This window comes from Mesoplodon densirostris, chromosome 5 (genome assembly GCF_025265405.1).
Source record: "Mesoplodon densirostris isolate mMesDen1 chromosome 5, mMesDen1 primary haplotype, whole genome shotgun sequence".
In the NCBI taxonomy this organism is placed as follows: domain Eukaryota; kingdom Metazoa; phylum Chordata; class Mammalia; order Artiodactyla; family Ziphiidae; genus Mesoplodon; species Mesoplodon densirostris.
The window spans coordinates 126,501,624-126,525,769 of record NC_082665.1 but is presented as its reverse complement, the minus strand read 5'-3'; the positions used below and the strand labels follow the sequence as shown (position 1 = coordinate 126,525,769).

The 24,146-nt window shown below is 38.9% G+C and overlaps 1 protein-coding gene across 1 annotated transcript; it reads left to right on the top strand.

The window, feature by feature from the left end:
- Positions 1–2,845: 2,845 nt before the first annotated feature.
- On the top strand, positions 2,846–19,035 carry SGO1 (shugoshin 1). Its single transcript, XM_060099483.1, is given in 9 exon segments — positions 2,846–2,999; positions 6,684–6,838; positions 6,920–7,116; positions 10,908–10,984; positions 12,655–12,710; positions 13,218–14,033; positions 16,291–16,480; positions 16,687–16,777; positions 16,780–19,035. Coding segments are annotated over 8 exon segments (1,596 nt in total). The 5' UTR covers positions 2,846–2,999; positions 6,684–6,696; the 3' UTR covers positions 16,807–19,035.
- Positions 19,036–24,146: the final 5,111 nt, after the last annotated feature.

The window sequence follows — 24,146 nt, the reverse complement described above, 5'->3', positions numbered from 1 at the left end:
TGGTTATACATGGAGTTACCATATGACTTAGCAATTCTACTCTTAGGGATATATCCAAGAGAAATGAAAACATATGCTCACACACAAAAAAATTTATACAAATGTTTATAGCAGAATTATTCATAATGGCCAAAAATCAGAAAGAACCTAAATGTCTACCAACATATGAATGGATAAATAAAATGTGGCATATCCATACAATGGCATATTACTTGGCAATAAAAAGAAATAAGTTATGCATATATATGCTACATCATAGATGAACCTTGAAATTACTATACTAAGTGGAAGAAGCTAGTCACAAAAAATCACATATTGCATGATTTCGTTTATATGAAATATACAAAATTGGCAAATCTATAGAGACAGAAAATCAATTAGTGTTTGCCTAGGGCTGTTGGGGGGAGTTGGAGAGAAGTAGGGAATGACTTCTAGTAGTTATGGGGGTTCTTTTTAGAGTGATGAAAATGCTCTAAAACTGATTGTGAGGATGGTTGCAAATATTTGTGAATATACTAAAAACCATTGATTTGTATACACTTCAAATGGGTGAATTGTATGGTATGTGAATTATAACTCAATAAAATTATTATTTATTTTTTAAATGTTAGAAAAAAGGCAAATCATGAGGGCCCTTCATGTTGTGCTTTTATAACCATACCCACCTTTTCCCACCCCTTCCTATCTTCATTTCTATTCAGTGGCAATTATTAATCTGCCCTCTATTTCTAATAGTTTGTTATTTAGAAAATGTTACACAAATGAAATTATACACAGTGTAACCTTTTGGGATTGACTTTTTTTGCTCAACAGAATTTCTTGGACATTCATCCAAATTGTTGCATGTATCAATAGTTCGTTTCTTTCTATTTGTTACCCTTGGTTTGGATGCACCATAATTTGTTTAACCATTCACCTGTTGAAAGACATCTGGGATGGTTCCTGTTTGGGGCTGTTAGAAATAAAGCTTCTAGGAACATTCATGTACAAGTTTTTGCATCAAAATAAGTTTTTATTTCTCCGTGGAGTGGGACGGGGTGTTGGTGGGGGAATGCCCAATAGGGCAATAGCTGGATTATATGGTAATCTGGTATACAGTTTTTTAAGAAACTGCCTGTTTTCCAGAGTAGCTGTATCATTTTACATTCCCACCAGCAATGTATGAGTGACCCAGTTTTTCCACATTCTCATCAGAATTTGGTGTTAGTATTTATTGTTAGTCATTCTGATAGGTGTGTAGTGAGATCTCATTGTGGTTTTAATTTGCATTTCCTTGATGGCTAGTCCTGTTAAACGTTTTTTTCTGTGCTTCTCTGCCATCTGTTTATCCTTGTCAGTGAAATGTCTGTGCCTGCTTTTTGCTCATTTTCTAATTGGATTGTATTTTACTGTTGAGTTTGTGATGTTCTTTATTTGTTTAAAATACTAGTCCTTTTTGCATAGGTGTTGTATTAGTTTCCCAGCGCTGCTGGAACAAATTACCACAAACTGTCTGTGTTAAAACAATGGAAATTTATTCTCTCACCATTCTAGAGACTAGAAGTTCAAAATAAAGGTATCAGCAGGGTTGCACTTCCTCTGGAAGAAAAGCCGTCCTTTGCCTCTTGCAGCTTCTAGTGGCTGTCAGCATTCCTGGGCTTGTGGCCACTGCCCTCTCTCTTCTCTGTCTTCACATCACCTTCTCCTCTGTTTGCCCGGTGGCTGCATCACTCCAGTCTCTGCCCCCATCGCACTGACTTACCTGTGTACTTGTCCAATTTCCCTCTGCCTTTTCCTTACAACGACACTTGTGATAGCATTTAGGGCCCACGTGGATAACCTCAAATAATCTTATCTCAAAATCCTTAGCTTAATTACATCTACAAAGACTCTTTTTCCAAATAAAATAACATTTACAAGTTTCAGGGATCAGGACTTGATAGTTTTAAGCAGTCACTATTCACCCTATCACGAGTGGTTTGCAAACATTTTACTCCCAGGCAGTATCTTGTCTTTTTATCCTTTTAACAGGGTCTTTCACAGGGAAATAAGTTTTTTATTTCAATGACGTACACTTTATCAATATTTCCTTTTATGGATCGTGCTTTTTGGCATCCAGTGGATGGACTCTGCAGTCAGAGCAGGTACGAACGCACTTCGTAGAAAGGGATTAGGTAGTTGCCTGGATCAGAAGATGGAAATTAGTGGAGTCTGGACCTGAATAATACTTAGAAAGTAGAAGTGACCGGACTGGGTAACTGGACGTGGAGAAGCTAAGGGAGAATAAAAAATTAGGAAGATTCCCCAGTCTTCTGGGCAGGTAACTGGATGGATGCTGGTGTTACTGCCTGAGGGGAAAAGAGCCAGAGGTAGTCGGGCAAAGAGAAAGAACCTGGATCTGAATAGTTCAGATATCTGCAACCTGCCTAACAAAATCCCGTTAATCCAAAAGCTGCTCCTTATTTTGGTTTGAATACCCTTTAACCGCCTCCGTGCGGCAGGTTGACTGCTTCGGCGGGCAAACAACCGAGAAGATTCGTCTCACAAGAGGGAGCCCTTGCGCATAACCTCGAAGACGGGCAGCTGTAAGACTACAGAAACAGGAACCTTTTGAACTCCTTAAAATACCCGCCCTGAAAGGTGTCGGAGAGGCTCCACCCCCAAACACCAACAACTCCGAGCCGAAAAGCGCCGGACAACTGGCTCCGCCCCCGCGGGAGGGGGCGACGGATACCCGGATGCGGATTCTCGGCGGGATTGCGTCACATGAGGCCGCCCGGCGGGGCGGGACTCTGCCTGCGCCTTGGGCTGCGCCGCAGCGTCACGTGACCGCGTCCAGCCAGCCAATGGGTGAGCGCGGCGGAGAATTTCGAATGTGGTTGCAGCGGTCAGCGGCGCGGTGAGAGAGGGTCCCTGAGGCTAAGGGGGCTCGGAGCTCAGGACGCGCACGGCCAGACAGCCTCGCGGAGCCTTGGAATGTGAGGAGGAGGGCGACAGCTGTGGCAGAAGCCGTGGCCAAGGTACCGTGGTGGACGTCCCTGCTGGAGGCGGGTCTCCGGGCCTCTTCCGGGAGCCTCCAACCCGTCCCGCTTTCTCAAGAGGAGGCTGCAGGTTTTTCGGGTGTGACACAGGGGCATCTTGACCCCTGTCCCCCTTCCCTCTGGGTTTCTCTGTTCTGAGTTCGGTGGCCAAAAGCTCAGGCTGTGGCGTCGGCCTGACCGGGTGCCTCTCTCTGCTCAGCCCCCCGACCTGCGCTTTGCGATGCTCTTATTTCCTCTTCTGTTCAGTGGGCCCGGAACCTCGCGCCTCGCGGAACTGTGTGACTTAAGTGATGTGAAAGTAAAGCGTTTACAGTAGTTAAAAGCCAGGCTCAACGTGAGGGCACACAAACTGGCAGGTATTTTTTGTGTGGCTCGATGCCTTTGACGTCCTTTTCTTTTGCTGCTTCTCTTACCCTGGAAAAGCCGGCACTGGCCCGTGTCCTACAGCAAGAGTGATGAAAGAATTATGATGGAGATCAAATTTTTTAGGTTCTTTTGAACCTAGGCCCCTTACCCGAATACTGTACAGATTGAGACTGCCGTCCGCGCTGTGACTGATTTCATTCCTTCTCTCCACCACACCCCCTTTTAAGACCATCAGCCTAGACGGGAATGAAACTTCTGATAGGGCATATTTCTTTTGTAATTTTAAGTTGATTAAATGTAAGAACGAAAGTTTTTTTATATAAGCTCTGCTTTTAAAGTAACCAAACCAACTTGCTCAGTTACCTAATCTGCCTGGCTCTCAAACATCTACAGGTTTGAACTCCAAAAACTCCATTGTGGTAGGGTATTTTATACAACCCATTTAACATTAGTGTTTAAAAATGATAGTTGTAAAAAAAAAAAAATGATAGTTGTGCTTGCTCTACTGGAAACATCCCAGTATATATTGTATCTGTATTGGCAGAAAGAAAATATTTAATGAAATCTACAGTATCTATATTTAAGACCCCAGAGGAAAATAAGGAAGGCCTGGAGAAAACACTCAAGAAAATGTAAGATTCAGGAAAATATTTGACTAAGAGGAGATGAAGATGTCCTTTTGCAGTGAAAATTGTATACGTAGATTGTGGTAGGAAACAAGAATTATTTTTTGCAATTTAAGATCTTCAAAGTACAGTCTAGGGCAAAAGAGGTTCATGAAAAGTAATTTGACATGCTTAGTAGCAAAATACTGAAGCCATCTGATTTGCAGCATTGAAAGATTTACATATACTTATGTACTAATACACTCAATGGTATGGTCTCCTGGCAGTGCATGTTTTGCTACTTTCAACTGTATGTAGAACAATAATTACATAATGTCTGCTGTATGCATGATCTGAGTTTTAAAAATAACTATGAGAAAATTGGCATGTTCCTCCACCCCAGTTCCTGCTTTTTCTAGCTCTGTGATTGTTATAACAGCCTAGTGAAATTGTATATAATGTTACATAGCATAACTAAACCTCTCAAGATCACCTAACTTTCTTGAGCATGTGTGCATATCTTAAGTAACTGGAAAGCAAAGCCCAGATATGTATTTTTTGCCTCTGAACTAATGCTGTAAGCCTAATAAACATTAAAAGTTGGTCATAAATATAGTCATAGGAAACATAAATAATAATAACTTCAAAATATATTAAGCATTTCCCTTAATGCCTAGTATTAGGTTGGTCAAAAAGTGCCTTCAGTTTTTTAAGTAAAAATAAAAGACACGTTTTTCATTTTCACCAAGAACTTTATTGAACAACGTATTCACCCTTTTGTTCCACTACCTTCTGCCATTTTTCAGGCAACTTCATAATTCCATCTTCCCAAAACTTTTTATCTTTTTGAGCAAAGAACTGTTCCAAGTGCCTTTTACAGTCTTCCAGGGAATTGAAATTTTTTCCATTAAGAGAATTTTGTAAAGACTGAAATAAATGGAAATCTGAAGGTGCAATGTCTGGTGAATTTAGCGGATGAATCAGAACTTCCCAGCCAAGCTGTAACAGTTTTTGCCTGGCCATCCAAAGAAACATGAGATCTTATGTTATTCTGATGGAAGATTATGCATTTTCTGTTCACTAATTCTGGACACTTTTCGTCGAGTACTGCTTTCAGTTGGTCTAATTGGGAGCAGTACTTGTTGGAATTAATCATGGTTTTCCAGAAGGAGCTCATAATAAAGGACTCCCTTCCAATCCCACCATATATACAACATCACCTTTTTTGGATGAAGACTGGCCTTTGGTGTGGTTGGTGGTGGTTCATTTCACTTGCCCCACAATCTCTTCTGTTCCACATTGTTGTACAGTATCCAGTTTTCATCGCCCATCACAATTTGTTTTAAAAATGGAACGTTTTCAGGACGTTTAAGTAGAGAATCTCATGTGGAAATACGGTCAAGAAGGTTTTTTTCACTTAACTTATGTGGAACCCAAAAAATCAAAGTGATTCACATAACCAGGCTGGTGCAAATGATTTTCAGCGTTGGATTTGGATATTTTGAGTATGTCGGCTATCTCCTGTGTGGTATAACGTTGATTGTTCTCAATTATTGTTTCTATTTGATCGCTATCAACTTCAACTGGTCTACCCTACCATGAAGCATCGTCCAGCGAGAAATCTACAGCAGGAAACTTTGCAAACCACTTTTGACACATTCGATCAGTCACAGCACCTTCTCCATACACTGCACAAATCTTTTCTTTGAGTTTCAGTTGCATTTTTACCTTTCTTGAGATAATAAAGCATAATATGCTGAAAATGTTGCTTTTTTCTTCCATCTTAAGTATTAAAATAGCTACATAAAAATTCACCAATTTTGGGCTTCCCTGGTGGCGCAGTGGTTGAGAGTCCACCTGCCGATGCAGGGGACGCGGGTTCGTGCCCCAGTCCAGGCAGATCCCACATGCCGTGGAGCGGCTGGGCCCGTGAGCCATGGCCACTGAGCCTGCACATCCGGAGCCTGTGCTCCGCAACGGGAGAGGCCACAACAGTGAGAGGCCCGCAAAAAAAAAAAAAAAAAATTCACCAATTTTGATGTGTGTTTTTTTGATGTATTTTTTTAAATGCATGCTGATATGACAGCTGTCACATAACGATCTAACAAAATTGTTTCAAATGAAGTTGAAGACAACTAAGTGCTACTAGAGCCATCTTATGGAAAAAACTGAATGAACCTTTTGGCCAACCCAATGTATAGTAAGCCCCCAATGAGTATTTGTTAAAGAATAAATAAGTGGCATATTATAGAGCCTTTGTGTTGGAAATCCATATTTATTAAGCCTTCTGTATAAAGTACCTGAGGAGGATAAAATTGTGCCACAAATATTAATGTAATTTAAAAGCTGCAAATGTAGGTTATTACCAGATTGGCTATCTACTTTGGGCTAATTCTACAGTTACAAAGTCTCTATTTAATCCGTTGTTTTTTTTTTTTTTTTTTTTTTTTTTGTGGTATGCGGGCCTCTCACTGTTGTGGCCTCCCCCGCTGCGGAGCACAGGCTCCGGACGCGCAGGCTCCGGACGCGCAGGCTCAGCGGCCATGGCTCACGGGCCCAGCCGCCTCTCAACCACCTGCGCCACCAGGGAGGCCCTATTTAATCCGTTTTTTATGAATAACCTGTGTTTTCAGTTTTGTTTTATATTTGATATCACCCCTTGAAAAATTAAATATTTTCCATTGTTCTAAAGTCCTAGGCAGAAGATGGCCAAGGAAAGATGCCTCAAAAAGTCCTTTCAAGATAGTCTTGAAGACATAAAGAAACGAATGAAAGAGAAAAGGAGTAAAAACTTGGCAGAGATTGGCAAACGAAAGTCTTTGATAGCTGCGCCATGCCAAATAATCAGTAAGAAATTTTCATGTTGTCCTTTACATCACTGTTTAAGATTAGATTTAATAACTGATAAAAAAATTTATTCTCTTTTAGCCAACACTTCTACACTGCTAAAAAACTACCAAGACAACAACAGAATGTTAGTCTTAGCTTTGGAAAATGAAAAGTCCAAAGTGAGAGAAGCCCAGGATATCATCTTACAGCTGAGGAAAGAATGTTACTACCTCACGTGTCAGCTGTACACACTGAAAGAAAAACTTACTTCACAACAGACAGAAGAACCTGCTCAGGTATTTTGATCACAAAGGCTCAATTTCTTGGGAAAAATGTTAAAGCCATGAATTAGTAGTTTAGATCAATTATGTTTTTTAAATTAATTACTGATAGCTCTGTTATTAATGAAGTGATGAGAACATCTTTCTTCAGTGCTGCAGCCCAGTTGTATGTGGGCCAGTTAAGAAAGATTCAAGCATATACCTGTAGCTGATTGAGGCTTATACTCATATAACTTGCTTCTGAAAGCAGGTAGCAAGTCAACGTATAAAAGAAATAGTTTAGCCTCTTGCATGGCCAGACCCTTTGAATGGCAACGATGTGAGTCAGAGGTAGGGGCAACCAAGCCAAAGGTCTAAAAGTGGTTGTGGAAGCAGACTAGTCCAAAAGTTTTAATCAGTGCTATTAATCTTAGCTTTTCTATGTGGTTTTGCTACACCAGTGGGGTTTTGAAAGGACTACCTTGACTGGGGAGATGGGAGGTATTTAAGCGCTTTATGGAGAATCATTTTTACCTACTAGTTGCCTAAATAAGGACAATTATATATTAACTCCCAAACAAGAAATATCCTGAACATTTTGCTGTCTGTTCTTCAGTCTGATTCTGTTTGTGTCCAGGAATGTATAGAAAGGCCAGCCGAAACATAGGAGATGTGGAGAAATTTTGATTTAGGGTCTTATCTGGGTCTCATCACACATTAATCCCTAGAAGAGAGAGGACGAGCCAGTTTCTCTCCTTTTCCCAGAGGCCACTGCCAGGGAAACTGCATGGGGCAGAAAAGAAAAGAGCAGTGGTGAGTGTCAGGTGTTAACACTTGGGTGTCCATCTGTTTGCCACGTCAGTGAAGACAGTTGTGTTGGCACCTACGGCAGGAGAAGAAGCCAGAGCCTAGTGATTAAGGTAGGGGTCTGGACTCGAGAAAGGAATTAAGTCACCTATCCATTGAGAGGAAGAGTCAGTGAAAGAGTTCTTGCTTCCCTGCAACTAAGGTGATTCCATATTTTTTCTGTGTATGATATATATAGAACATGTGTGTGTATACACATACATATGTACACATATAGCAACATATACATACATAATATAGTAGAAAATTGTCTATAAAGATTAGATACGATTTTTTTTTTTTTTCCCTTCATGTGAAGGTTATTTAAATATTTTTCCTTCAGAATGTAATCTTTCCTAATTTTTTTCTTTTCCTTGTTTGGTCAACTAGTGAGGAAAAAAATTTCTCCAAAGACATTTGAATCTTCCTTTTCCCTTTCCAAATGTTTGCTGAAATCACACAGAGTAGCGTCAAGTGAGTACTCAGTGAGATAATCACAAAAACAGTGGTGAAAAAATTCTGTTATTGTAGGCCTTTTGACATTTATGAGTGATTTTTGAATATTTATTAAAAGATATTGTTAGTTGCTGGGTGAAAGTATTCCTAGCATTTAAAACATCAGAGTTTGTTTTCTGCCACGTACTCGCTGTATGTATCACTCATTCTCAACCATCATTGTATACATTTGCATCCTTGTTTATCAAGTCAATTTTGCAGTGCTGGAGAACTTAAAATGCTTTAATAAGAATGCTTTTCTTGGGCTTCCCTGGTGGTGCAGTGGTTGAGAGTCTGCCTGCCGATGCAGGGGACATGGGTTCGTGCCCCGGTCCGGGAAGATCCCACATGCCACGGAGCGGCTAGGCCCGTGAGCCATGGCCGCTGAGCCTGTGCGTCCAGAGCCTGTGCTCCGCAAAGGGAGAGGCCACAACAGTGAGAGGCCCGCGTACCACAAAAAAAAAGAATTTTTCTTACCTACCAATAATTAACTTATGTTGTAAGGATTAATCAGAAAGTAATTTCTAATAGCATTTTGTTCCCTAAGTTTTATCATGGCTCTTTTAAATAATTTTTATATCACTCTGTAGTTAAATATCCTCCTTTATTTATCTTCAGTAATAATACTAGCTTTAGAACATTAGCTATATTGATAATAAATTTAAAACTTTTAACAGGATTAAATTTCTAGTTGTTTCTGATGAACAGTTTTAACCTGTTCATTATAATGTCTTCATTTTATATGTACATCAAATTTCATAAAACAACTGCACTGAATTGGAGTGACTTTTAAGGAATCATACCGGGCCGCTCGTCTTCCTAACAGAGATCTACACACCTTCCTGTGTCTACACTGTGTTCTCCGTCTTTCTTCCTGTGCCACTGGCAGAAGTGTCTCTGCTCCTATCCAAGCCCAGTCCCTCCCCTTATGCATCAGATTCCCTTCTTTTCATCTCCTCTAGGACTTTGCACCCTCCTCTAACATTTACCTCCCTCTAATGAATCGTTCTAGCTACATACAAATGTGCTTCAATATCTCTCATCTTAAGAGGAAAAGAAAATAAATGGAACCTCTCCTGATCTCATTCCTCCATCTCCTCATCTCTGCTTCCATTCACAGCGGAACTTTTCCAGAGAGAACAGAACACTTACTGTCTTCCCTTCCTCAGCGTCCCCTCACATTTGAACTCACTCTTATCAGGCTTTCATCCCCACCATTCTGTTGTCACTGTGTGTCAAGGTCACCAAAACCTCCATGTTACCAAATTCAGGGGTCACTTGTTGGCCTTGAAGTAATACATAGTACAGGGATGACTCTTTGCTGGAAATACTTTGATCTCTTAGCTTTCTTAGCATCATACTCTCCTTGTTTATCTTTCTGACTGTTCTATGTCCATCTCTTCTGCTGGCTTCTTTACTTTTAAACATCAGTTGTCCTAGGCCCATCTCATCTGCTCCCATAGCTTTAAATATTGTCTGCCTGCTGGTGGCTTCCAAATTTGTAGCTAAAGACCTACACAAACACACACACACACAGTTACTACTTGATATATTCACTTAAATATTTATAAAGGATCTCAAATATATTGCATACAAAGCACAGCTCTTTATTTCCCCCCTCCCAAGACATTGGACTTCTGCCTCCCTCTGTAAGTCTTACTCAGCTCAATAAGGCAACCCACCCATTTGCTCAAGTCAGAAGCATAAGAAGCTTCCTTCTCACTCTGTGTCCCCACCTCCACCCCTATTCAATGTGAGTGCACTGTTATCGCAAAGCCTTCCCCTGGGCTTCACCTCCACAGCCATAGAATTCCTGTCCAAGCTGATATGTCTTGCTTGATTTACTATGATGACTTCCTAACAGCCTGTGCCCTTGGCCCTTTTCAATCCATGTTTCACACAGTGGCCAGACTGATCTCTTTAAAGCTCAGATCATTTTACTTCCCTGCTTAATATTCAAATGACTTCCCATCATACATAGACTAAAATCCAAACTCATGGTTCTCAAGGCCCTACATTATCTGGCCTCTGTGTGCCCACCTCTCACTGGTCTTTTCAGTGACTATGTTCCAGCCCCAGTAGCCTTTGTTTTCTGAGCACAGCAAGGTTTTCCTACATCATGACTTTTGTATCTGCTGTTTCCACTTCTTCCTCCTTCAATGGCTGGCTCTTTGCATTCTTCAGATTTCAGATGAAAGTCATCCCATCTAAAAGAGACCTCCAACATCAGTTACTCACTGTCATTTCAACCTGAGTATTTCCTTCATTGCATTTATCACCGTCAGCTTTTTTACATTTCATCTCCCTACACTAGCATGTAAGCTTTAAAAGGATAGTACTTAATCTATTTTGTAGCTATAGATTCAGTTCCTAGAACAGTCCCTGGCACCATAGCAGACTGTCAATAAGTACTGTTGAATAAATGAATGCTTTGTTATGAATATTTCCATTGTACCAGTGTTTTCTTTGTTTTAATACATTGACAGGACCGGGAAGTATGTCCCTCTGGAATGGACTCCAGTCGCGACAGCATCTCCAGGAATTTACTCGTGGAGGATTTACCGTTAGTATCAAATTCATTATTATGATTATTAATGCCAAGTAGTATTTAATTCTGTGATCCATTTATGAAAGGAAATTAGCATTATATTGACTCTTGTATTTGGGTCTGATGTTCTCTCTAAGAATGTATTTAAAAAATTTTATATGTTGAAATTCTGTGCTATGTAGCCAAGCCAAAGCTTTCTTCTATTTAGTTACTTTTTTGATGTCTAGGAATAAAAAGCTTCTCCTGAATTTTTAAACTATTCCCTTCAGTTATATTTTTCTTGTATTGTGTTTTTATTCTAAGGATTGGTTATTCAAATGATGGTATTTTGCCAGGACTACAAATAGTCTGGTTTAGAAAAGAAATCTAATAAAATATCATATTTAACACAGCTTTCACACTGTCTTGCTAATCCACTTCATTCTTAAATACCATCAGACCTCATATACCTTCTTCTTCTCTTGGATTAAGTGTACTTTATTTGTTTGCTTATGAATTACTGAGATATAATTAGATACAGTAAAATGCACAGATCTTAATTACACAGTTCAGTGAATTGGACTAATGTATACACCCGTGAACCAAAACCTGAGTTAAGATGCAGAGCATTGCTGTCGCTCTGGCCCGGGGTTTCTCAGTCTAAGCGCCTCTGACATTTTGGGCTACATCATTCTTGTTTGTGGGGCTGTCCCAAGCATTGTGGGATGTTTAGCAGCATCCCTGGCCTCCACCCACTAGAGGCCAATAGCAGCCCCCCTCGAACAGTTATAAGAACCAAAATGTCTCTCAACATTGCCAAATATCCCGGGGATGTTGGGGGGAGGGGGAGGTTAACTGTCCCCAGGTGAGAGCTACTGCTATAAGCCATTCCCTCATGTGCCTTTCGAGTCTGTGCCCCCTCCTTGCAGAAGTAATCACTAATATGATTCCTATCTCCATATCAATTTTAATCATGAATAGTTTTTAAACAGTTGAATGTTAAGATATGACAAAATATTTATGTGATGATCAAAAAGCAAGATGAGGTAATTGAGTTTTTATAAGGTTTCTAAAATTGTTATTAGTTGGTTGCCATAACTCTGTTACCTAAACTTGTACTTAAGTTTTGATGTCCAGAGGGGGAAATTCTCTACAGAAAATAGAGAATAAAATTATAATTAGAATGAAATGGCCATATTAAAGCATAAAGAATGGAAATTTCTTGTTCCATGAACCAAAGGGGAACAAAATTTTTAAAGAAAATTAACAGTATTAACTTCAGAGGAGTCAGTAGGTAAGCACCGTAGAAGTGTTCACTGCCCACAAATCACAGCTTGGCTAATGATAACGCAGGCTCCTAAAGAAGGATCTAACTGAATTTCTTTAATGTATTTTATAAGTTGATCTGATTGGCTGTTTCTCCAGTTAAATGAAATGGTGAGTTATGGAACGTTTTCAGGAGGAACTGTCCAATTTGATATGTTAGTTCCTCCAGTGGCAGTTGAATGTCAGTTCTAACAAATCAGCCTCCACGTAATCAGCATAAGTGTTTTTTGGTTTCCTTTGATATAGAACAGATGTAGTGATTTAGAGCGGAATTATGAAATGATACTAAAAAAAAAAACTTACTTTGTAGAAAATCTTAAAATTTGTTTTTATTACATAATTGTTAAATAAATTTTTGTTTTTTATTGGTATTTTCTAAGGCAAGTTCCTCTTCAGGACACTGACTTTCCAGGACAAGGATTGTATCAAATAGAAGGTAATACAAATGAAAATCTAAAAATACTGCTAAAGGCAAGATGAGATCTTTGGGAACAAGTAACATAATTAAATTTCTCTAATTTTTTATTTGTTTACCTTTTTAAATCTTCTTGTCTGGTATTCTGCTCAAAGCAAAGATCTGATTATTTTACACAGAATAACAAGAGTTTTAAAACACATCCATTTATTTTTCCAAATCTATAGTCAGAAACCTTGACTATAACTGTTGCTGCAGTTTACTGAGCCTACTATGTGTTACGCTCTGTGTTAGGCATTTAACATACCGTAGTTAACCCTCATAACGACCTTGGAATATATAGGTACAGACAGTCGGAAGGAAGTAAGTATTATGCTCCCCAGATTTTTATTTATTTATAGTAAATGTGGGAAAACTACAGGATGAATTTTCATTAGTTGCATCTTTAACTTTGAATTCTAAGATTCTTGAAATTTAAATTTCCATAAAGTAAAACTATCTTTCTCATTTGTTTTTTTAAATTCTCAGAGCCAGTACCTACTATTTCTCAAGACAGACTGGGATTCGATTTGGATTCAGGTGAAGATAAGTCAGCTGATAATGTCTTACCTAGAACTGTATCTCTCCGTCGCAGTTTAAAGAAACATGTCAACAATCCATGTCAGTTCAATGCTTTGGATGAATTTGGAATCAGTCATTTGTCAGAGCAGTCTTTGGAACTGGAAAGAACTAGATTTGTAGACCCACCAGTAAACACGCACATACCTGAAAATGTAGAACAAAATTTTTATCAATGGAACAAGGATCAAATTTACTTATCACCAAAGCTAATTCATCCAGGACAATCTACTAAAACAAAAGAAGACATTTTAGAGTATAAATTAGACCAAACTAAAAGTAAGCACAGAGCTGCCCAAGGAAGAAAAAGAGAAGAGAAAAGAAAAGCTAACAAAAGGAGAAAATCAAAATCTGTCTCAAAATATAAAGGGAGCAAAAGTGAATATAAAAAAACTGTTTCCCAAAAAAAGCTGGATAAATCTGTCACCTCTAGGGATGCTTACAATTTTAATTTGGAAGAGGGTGTTCATCTCACTCCTTTCCGACAAAAAATGAGCAATGATTCTAAAAGAGAAGAAAACAACAATGAATCTGAAGTGAGCATCTGTGAATCAAGTGTTTCAGGAGATGACTCTGATGACCTCTATCTGCCCACGTGCAAGTACAGTCAAGATCTCACCCGTGAATCGGGTAGGAGTCCAGTCACCAGGCCTCGATCTAAAAGAGCACTGAAGCATAGGGGTGAAAAGGAGACAGAGGGTTCTGAGCCAACAAAAACTCCTCCTAGTAAGTGATTGACTTGTTTGCCTGCATTTTTAATGTTTATGATAAATGATCACTCCTGGTGCTTATATACTATACTTACCATCTGTTTCTCTGGAGGAGGTTACAGACTTACCATCTGTCTCTTTGGGGAAAGTTACAGTCAGATGAAATAGTCGAGGGCTATGGGGTGGAAATCACAGTTGTGTTGCTTCAACATGCTTTAAGCTAATTTAAATCCTCTCTGAGAACAAATACTACTTGTTATGGAGAAAGCAATTTTACTTTCAGTAAATGAAAGCTTCCAAGGCGAGGAAAAAACTTTTGTGGAGTTAAGTTGAATTAAAATGCCTATTACACACTCCCCTGAAACAGCCTGTTGAAAATGAAATCAAACTTGAATCCAGTGACCTGTAATTTTAATGGCTTTGCTTTATATGGTCAACTTGACAGGAACCACAATTTAAAATAATTTTCTATTTAGTGAACGTGGCCTAATTAGACCAAGAAAACCTTTTCCTCAATTGATGGGCTTAGTATTCTTTTGTAAGACATTTGTAAAACATCTAAAAACTGTGGCTTAGAAAAATCTTGCTTTTATTGGTTAGATCAAAAAGTAGGCATGGTTCAAATACAGCCTGCACCTGCCCACAGAGATTCTCATCTGGGAATTTTAGTCTGGGGAAACTAACATAAACAGGCAGGTTTTATTCCCAAAATATTGTCATGCTAGTTCATTTGATCCTCAGAACAACTGTGACATGTAGGTGTGATCATGCTTGTCTTGTTTATAAGAAAACTGAAGCCTAAAAAAGCTAAATGACTTTCCAAGGTCAACCAGTTAGGTGGTGGTAGCATGCAAATATTTTTCTTTTTTTTTTTTTTTTTTTTTTTTTTTTTGCGGCACGTGGGCCTCTCATTGCCGTGGCCGTGGCCTCTCCCGCCGCGGAGCACACACTCCGGATGCGCAGGCCCAGCGGCCATGGCTCATGGGCCCAGCCACTCCGCGGCATGCAGGATCCTCCCGGACCGGGGCACGAACCCGCGTCCCCCACATCGGCAGGCAGACTCCCAACAACTGCGCCACCAGGGAAGCCGCAAATATCTTTTAAAAAATATATTCTGTAATGATTTTAGAGTAAATCAAACAAGATTGGTAAAATGTTGATAATTGAAGTTGGGTAACTGGGGGCTTATTATACTGTTGTCCCCGTCTTTGTGTATACTTGAAATATTTCATAATAAGTTTTTAAAAGAAAAAAAAATACACTCTAAAGTAGTGTTACTCAGAATTTGGTCCCCAGACCATCAGCATCAGCATTACCTGGAAACTTCTTAGAAAAGCAAAATCTCAGGCCATACCCCACATTCTTGAATCAGAATCTGTATCTCTCTTAACAAAATCCCCAGAAGATCTGTATATGCTTTGAAGTTTTAGAAGCTTTATTCCGGAATATAGCAACTGATCTGATGTTGTTGTTTAACCATATTTTCCAAACCAAAAGTTGGAATAATTAGTATAGTACAAGATGCTTATGTAGGGACAAGAAAGACAGAGTATTTGAATCCCAAATAACCCTGGACAATGGTTAATAAGTATAAGTTATTTTACAGTTACAATTTAGTTTTTCTTGGGAAATGATTTGCTTTTTAAAACTATTTTAAGGGCTTATTTGTCTTAATAGTGTTCTTACTGTGTGCTGGGTAGCTGTCTCCCAATATAGATGTAGCTCCAAGTAGAATAACTTGGATGTTTATGACAGGAAAATATTGGGTAACTTTTTAACCGACTAGCATTACTAGAGGAAACACCTTTTCTCCTGGTTTACCCAGAGAGTACGATTTAGAATTCTCATTTGTTTAATAGAATGAGTTTGAGTGGCTTTATAAGACAGTAAGAAGTCACTTGACGATAAACTTAGGAATTGAAAGAGATTGAGGCCTGGATGATTCTAAAGAGCAAGGTGTGACTAAATGAAATTGCATAGTTTAAACTAATTCATTGTGCCCAAGCTGTCCTAGAAGAATTTTAATTTTTTCTTTAATTTTTAAGAATTTTAAGTTTTAGTAAACTATTGTTTTAGTCAGTTCTTCACAGCTATAATAATTAATATTTCAGTGTTATCTGGGAGGAAAAAATGGTGAACAAGTTTTTAAAAATCTGTGTTATAAAATGCTGGATTTTGTATACTTTTAAGATGTGTAATTGCATACAGTTTTAGTTCCTGTGTTTGCTTGTTTGTTTTTTGGAACCATATTCAATAAAACTTGTTTTCTGTAGGTGCATTACCTGAAACTCACCAGTCACCTCATTTTCACCTGAAGGATATCACAAATGTCCCCTTGTATCCTGTAGTGAAAACCAGAAAACTTTCTCTTTCTCCAAAAAAGAATGTAGAAAGCCCACCAGTGTCTTTGCATAAACGTAGGTGCACAGCCAGTGTGAACTATAAGGAACCCACGCTCGCTTCGTAAGTATTTGGCTTGTGGGAACTAACTTTTAATGATACACATGGCGGGATTAAGGTTATGGAGCCTTATTTGAAATACACCATTTTGATGAAAATCTGAACCGGGAATATTAACAGTGGCATACTCTACAGTAAATTTATACTGAAGAGTAAGTTAGTATTGGGATGCTTATAATTATGCCTACGAGTTCTCTTTACTCTTACAGGAAACTGAGAAGAGGGGACCCTTTTACAGATTTGTGTTTCTTGAATTCGCCTATTTTTAAGCAGAAAAAGGATTCCAGACGCAGTTCAAAAAAAAAAAAAGCATGAAGCAAGTACAATGAAGCGTTTGTTGGATGTTGTTTAAATTCATCCTACACCCTCTTCTGTGGTGCTGAGAGAATCTGTAAGATAGTGTTCAAGTGGGTTGAACTACTGCCATAGCATATTCTCTTGACAGGACTCTAGATCGTGAACATTTCTTCAAAACTATGCTTCAAATGTGATGGTTTTTCTTAAACCTTTGATACATTTGGTTTATTTTTTCTTTTAGGTATAAATAATTGGACTTAAGCACTATAATAGTTTAGATTTTTTATACTGCCTAATTTTAGTCAAAGTGTATCTTTTACCAACATTTGGAAATTAATGTTTCTTCAGATTAAGATGTTTCAATTATAAGGCATCTTTATTTTTCCCTTAAGTAGGTAATACTATGATTGAATGAATGATTTTGAATGAATGATTTTTGAAGACAGGCCGAGGATCTTTGAAACTCTTTGTACAATATTTGAACAAAATAAATCCTTGTCATTCACAGTAGGGTGTACCCTAAGCTGTTTGTGGATCCCTTATACTTGTTGTATTTGGTTTTTCAGATAAAATGTGGATTAGATCATGATTAGAGAATTGATGGTTGCTTAGGCTCAGGGACCAGGTAAGTGATTGGCTCTGAACCCCCAGCTCCAGGTGTACATTGTTCAAAGGGATACCTCAGCAAAATCACAAATTATTGTGTCATGGCCTTTCAGTATAGTTACTTGTTTAGTCAAAAATGCCAAATGTTAAATGTGTGAATGCCAAGGGCTTTTCTGTATTTTTGATCAATTCCTAAGGCCGTGGCTGGTGGCACCACCAATGACAGAAGTGAGGGGTGCTCAAACTTGCGGAAGCCATGAATTCTCTCAAGCTAGGTCTTCAGACGAAGTGAAGCCAGTTTGCAGCCAAACAAACCTGGGACCAGGCTGTAGAGAGCAGACTGGGGCCAGAGCTGGAGTGGGTCTGGCCTGGCTTAAACTGTGCTCCCACCTAACAAGGAAAAACCAGCTGGTTTTGGGTCTCTGCCTTTGCCTTTAAATCATGATGTGACTTCTTTTCCCTGAGGTTCCTAATTAAAGAGGAAAATTTTAACTAGTTTAAAAAAAATTAATTCAGTGAGAGGGAATTAGTTCAGTTCTGAGAGTTTGAAGCCTACATTTGTATATACCTCTGTAAAATTTAAAGTTATTCATTTTTAAAGAGCAATAAAGTTTGTATAAGATAGTGTTTGTGTTTTTCTTCCGTTCTTTAAATATCAGAGGTAGCATATCTCCCTGGTCATCTTTCTCTCCAGCCTTCACCACTCTTACCCTTGTTGGACATTTCTCTCCCAAACCTTGGTTTTCTCTGTAGTCCTCGCCCCCATAGGTCTCCCATCCTCGCACGTCTCTTCTCTTTCAGCTTCTCGTTGTGGAACCGCCCTGTCCATGATCAACAATTTCTGTTTTACTGGGTGACTCTTCTAACCCTGACCTCAAGTTTTCTTGACTGCGTCTCCACATCTTCCTGCATTCCATGACAGTCACACCCAAAATCCTTTCCATCAGCCCAAGTTTTCCTCCTGTCCCTGAAGGAATCACTGGTTCATATGCCGTACTCTCCTATCACAGTCTCTTATTTTTCTAGTTTGTTCAGCCACTGCTCTTATAGCTATTCTTTGAATTCATAGAAACTCTAGAATGGCTATCTTAATTAAGATTGAATACAATGTAAAGTTTAATTTCTCAGTCACAGTTGCTGCATTTCAAGTTCAGTAGCCACATGTGGCTCTATTGGTTACCATACTGGGGACAATGCAGATGTACAACATTCCCGTCACCCCAGAAAGTTCTATTGCATGACGTTGCTCTAGGCCAGCAGTGTGCAAACTTCAGACTAAGGACCGAATTCAGCCCTCTGCCTGCTTTCATATGGCCTGAAAATGTTTTTTATGTCTTTAAATCAAAAACTTGCTATCGATTCTGATGATAGAAAACACTAACTTTGAACCCCTATTAGTACTTACATAATATCCTTCATTTTGCCTCTTGCAAAGGCCGGCAAAGTCTAAAATATTTACTCTTGAGCCCTTTACCCCGAAAGCTTGCCAACTCCTGCTCTACACCTTTGACTGCCTTTCCTATTACTTTATAGATCTTTCTCTTCTGATAATTTTTCATCTATCTTTGATCCTCACCTTCCCTTCATCTCTAAAATCAATTATTTTTCTAAATTTGGTGGTTTTATACTTTTACAGTTTTTGTATTTTAATATTTATCCTTATTGTAGCATTTATCCATAGACTATTAAGATTGTTTTGTGTTTTCACATTTTACATGAATGTTATATTGTATATATCCTTTTGCAACTACTTTTAGCTCAACATTGTGTTTTTAGATTTGTCCACATTGGCAGATATAGATTATTTTCATCGGTGTACAGAATTTTATTATATAAATAAACCAGACTTATTCTTCTTTTGATAAACATTTTGCTTCCACTTTTTCATTATCATAAATTAATGCTGCACTGAATATTCTATATTCTTGTATGTGTGTAAATAAGTTTCCATGGAGTTAGTACCTAGAAGTAGGGTTGCTTTCTAAATGGTGGTACCAATTCTCCAGACACGAGGAGTATATCATTTTCCAAACAGCGAATTTTTTTTAATTTAAATATGTATTTACTTTTTTTTTTGCAGTATACTTGATTTACACTATTGTGTTAGTTTCAGGTGTACAGCAAAGTGATTCAGTTATATATATAACCTATAATGGAGATTCTTCTTATAGGTTATTACAAGATACTGAGGGGGCGCGGGCTTCCCTGGTGGCGCAGTGGTTGAGAGTCCGCCTGCCGATGCAGGGGACACGGGTTCGTGCCCCGGTCCGGGAGGATCCCACATGCCGTGGAGCGGCTGGGCCCGTGAGCCATGGCTGCTGAGCTTGCGTGTCCGGAGCCTGTGCTCCGCAACGGGAGAGGTCACAGCAGTGAGAGGCCCGCGTACCGCAAAAAAAAAAAAAAGAAAGATATTGAACATAGTTCCCTGTGCTATACAGTAGGTCCTTCTTGTTTATTTTATATATAGTGTGTATCTGTTAATCCCAAACTCCTAATTTAACCCACCCTCCCCCACCTTTCGCTTTTGGTAACCATAAGGTTGTTTTCTTTGACCATGAGTCTATTTCTATTTTGTAAATAAGTTCATTTGTATCACTTTTTAGATTCCACAAGTACGTGATATCATATGTTATTTGTGTTTCTCTGACTGACTTCACTCAGTATGATAATCTCTAGGTCCATCCATGTTGCTGCAAATGGCATTATTTCGTTCTTTTTTATGGCTGAGTAATATTCCATTGTATATATGTACCACATCTTCTTTATCCATTCATCGTCAATGGACATTTACGTTGCTTCCATGTCTTGGCTGTTACAAAATAGTGCTGCTATGAACGTTGGGGTGCATGTCTTTTTGAGTTAGACTTTTGTCTGGATATATGCCCAAGAGTGGAATTGCTAGATCATATGGTAATTCTTATTTTTAGTTTTTTAAGGAATCTCCATACTGTTCTCTATAGTGGCTGCACCAATTTACATTCGCACCAACGGTGTAGGAGGATTCCTTTTTCTCCATAGCCTCCCCAGCATTTATTATTTGTAGACTTTTTGATGATGGCCATTCTGACTGATGTGAGAACTACCCCATTGTAGTTTTGATTTCCATTTCTCTTGTACTTAGCAATGTTGAACATCTTTTCATGTGCCTTTTGGCCATCTGTATGTCTTCTTTGGAGAAATGTCTATTTAGGTCGTCTTCCCATTTTTTGATTGGGTTGTTTGTTTTTTTTCATATTTAGCTGCATGAGCTGTTTCTATATTTTGGAAATTAAGACCTTGTCTGAGGCATCCTTTGCAAATATTTTCTCCCATTCCGTAGGTTGTCTTTTCGTTTTGTTTATGGTTTCCTTTGCTGTACAAAAGGTTTTTAAGTTTAATTAGGACCCATTTGTTTATTTTTGCTTTTGTTTCCATTACTCTAGGACAGGGGTCCCCAACCCCCCAGGCTGCACAGCAGGAGGTGAGCAGTGAGTGAGCAGAGCTTCATCTGCTGCTCCCCATCGCTCACGTTACCACCTGAACTATCTCCATGCACCCCGCCCCAGTCTGTGGAAAAATTGTCTTCCACGAAACTGGTCCCTGGTGCCAAAAAAGTTGGGGACCACTGCTCTAGGAGACTGATCCAAAAAAATATTGCTGCAATTTATATCAGAGAGTGTTCTGCCTATGTTTTCCTCTAGGAGTTTTATAGTTTCCAATCTTACATTTAGGTCTTTAATCCACTTTGAGTTTATTTTTGTGTATGGTTTTAGAGAATGTTCTAATTTCATTCTTGTACATGTAACTGTCCAGTTTTCTCAGCACCACTTATTGAAGAGCCTATCTTTTCTCCATTGTATATTATTGCTTCCTTTGTCATAGATTAATTGACCATAAGTGCATGGGTTTATATGTGGGCTTTCTATCCTGTTTCATTGACCTTTGTATATGTTTCTGTTCCAGTACCATACGGGGGGGTTTTTGTTTTTTTTTGTTTGTTTGTTTGTTTGTTTTGCAGTATGCGGGCCTCTCACTGTTGTGGCCTCTCCCGCTGCAGAGCACAGGCTCCAGACGCGCAGGCTCAGCGGCCATGGCTCATGGGCCCAGCCGCTCTGCAGCATGTGGGATCTTCCCGGACTGGGGCACGAACCCGTGTCCCCTGCATCGGCAGGTGGACTCTCAACAACTGCGCCACCAGGGAAGTCCCTACCATACGGTTTTGATTACTGTAGCATTGTAGTTTGCTCTGAAGATAGGGAGCCTGATTCATCCAGCTTCATTTTTTCTGTCTCAAGATTGTTTTGGCTATTTGGAGTCTTTTGTTTCCAGAGAAACTTTTAAACTTTTTGTTCTACTTCCGTGAAAAATACCATTGGTAATTTGATAGAGATTGCATTGAATCTGTATATTGCCTTAGGCAATATGTCATTTTAACAATATTGATTGTTCCAGTCCAAGAACACGGTATATCATTCCATCTGTTGTGTCATCTTCAGTTGCTTTCATCAGCGTCTTATAGTTTTCAAAGTATGGGTCTTTTGCCTCCTTAAGTAGGTTTATTCCTAGGTACTTTATTCTTTTTGATGCAATTCTAAATGGGATTGTTTCCTTAATTTCTCTTTCTGATAGTTCCTTCTTAGTTTATAGAAATGCAACAGATTTCTGTATGTTAATTTTTGTATCCTGCAACTTTACCAAATTCATTGATGAGCTCTAGTAGTTTTCTGGTGGCATGTTAGGATTTTCTATGTATAGTATCATGTCATCTGCAAACAGTGACAGTTTTACCTCTTCCTTTCCCAGTTGGATTCTTTTTCCTTTTTTCCCTGATTGGTGTGGCTAGGACTTCCAAAATTATGTTGAATAAAAGTGGCGAGAGGACTTCCCTGGTGGTCCAGTGGTTAAGACTCCATGCTTCCACTGTAGGGGGCATGTGTTTGATCTCTGGTTGGGGAAGTTCCACATTCCACGTGGTGCAGCCAAAAAAAAAAAAACAAACAAAAAATGGTGAGAGTGGGCATCCTTGTCTTGTTTCTGATCTTAGAGGGAATGCTTTAAACTCTTCACCATTTGAGCATGTTGTTAGGTGTGGCCTTGTCTTATTTGGCCGTTGTTATGTTGAGGTTGTTTCCCTCTATGCCCACTTTCTGGAGAGTTTTTTTTTTTTTTTTTTTTTTTGCGGTATGCGGGCCTCTCACTGTTGTGGCCTCCCCCGTTGCGGAGCACAGGCTCCGGACGCGCAGGCTCCGGACGCGCAGGCTCAGCGGCCATGGCTCACGGGCCCAGCCACTCCGTGGCATATGGGATCCTCCCAGACCGGGGCATGATGGAGAGTTTTTATCATAAGTGGATGTTGAATTTTATCAAAAGCTCTTTCTGCATCTATTGAGATGATCGTATGGCTTTTCTTAATGTGGTGTATTGCATTGATTGATTTCCGGATTTTGAAAAATCCTTGCATTCCTGGGATAAATCCCACTTGACTGTGGTGTATGATTCTTTTAATGTATTGTTGGATTCAGTTTGCTAGTATTTTGTTGAGGATTTTTACATGTGTGTTCATGAGTGATATTGGCCTGTAATTTTCTTGTGATATCTTTGTCTGGTTTTGGTAGCCTCATAGAATGAGTTTGGAAATATTCCTTCCTCTGCAACTTTTTGGAATAGTTTCTGAATGATAGGCATTAACTCTAAATGTTTAGTAGGAGTCACCTGTGAAGCCATCTAGTCCTGGACTTTTCTTTCTTGGGAGTTTTTTTTTATTACTGACTCAATTTCAGTACTGGTAAATGGTGTGTTCAGATTTTTTATTTCTTCCCAGTGTAGTCTTGGGAGATTGTACCTTTCTAAGAACTTGTCCATTTTTTCTAGGTTGTCCATTTTATTGGCTTATAGCTGCTTGTAGTACTCTCTTATGGTCCTTTGTATTTCTCTGGTGTTGGTTGTAACTCCTACGTTTTCATTTATGATTTTATTGATTTGGGCCCTCCCCCTTTTTCTCTTGATGATTCTGGCTAAAGGTTTATCAATTTTGTTTATCTTTTCAAAGAACCAGCTTTTAGTTTCATTGATTTTTTTAATTGTTTTTTTAGTCTCTATTTCATTTATTTCTGCTCTGATATTGTGATGTCTTTCCTTCTACTAACTTTGGATTTTGTTTGTTCTTTCTGTAGTTGCTTTAGGTGTAAGGTTAGGTTGTTTGAGATTGTATCTCTATAAATTTCCCTCTTAGAACTGTTATTGCTCTATCCCATAGGTTTTGTATTGTCATGTTTTCATTTTCATTTGTCTCTAGGTACTTTTTGATTTCCTTTTTAATTTCTTCAGTGATACATTGGTTGTTTAGTAGCATATTGTTTAGCCTATATGCGTTTGTGTTTTCTGCAGTTTTTTTTCTTGTAGTTGATTTCTAGTCTCCTAGTGTTGCAGTCAGAAAAGATGCTTGATATATTTTAATTTTTTTTTAATTTACCGAAGACTGTTTTGTGGCCTAGCCTGTGATCTGTCCTGGAGAGTGTTCCATGTGTACTTGAAAATAATGCATATTCTGCTGCTTTCAGGTGGAGTGCCCTATAAATAGCAATTAAATACATTTGGTCTAATATGTCAGTAAAGGCCTGTGTTTCCTTATTGACTTTCTGTCTGGATGATCTGTCCATTGATGTAAGTGGGGTGTTAAAGTCCCCTACTATTATTGTTACTGTTGATTTCTCCTTTTATGTCTGTTAATATCCACCTTATATATTAAGGTGCTCCTATGTTGGGTGCATATATATTTACAGTTGTT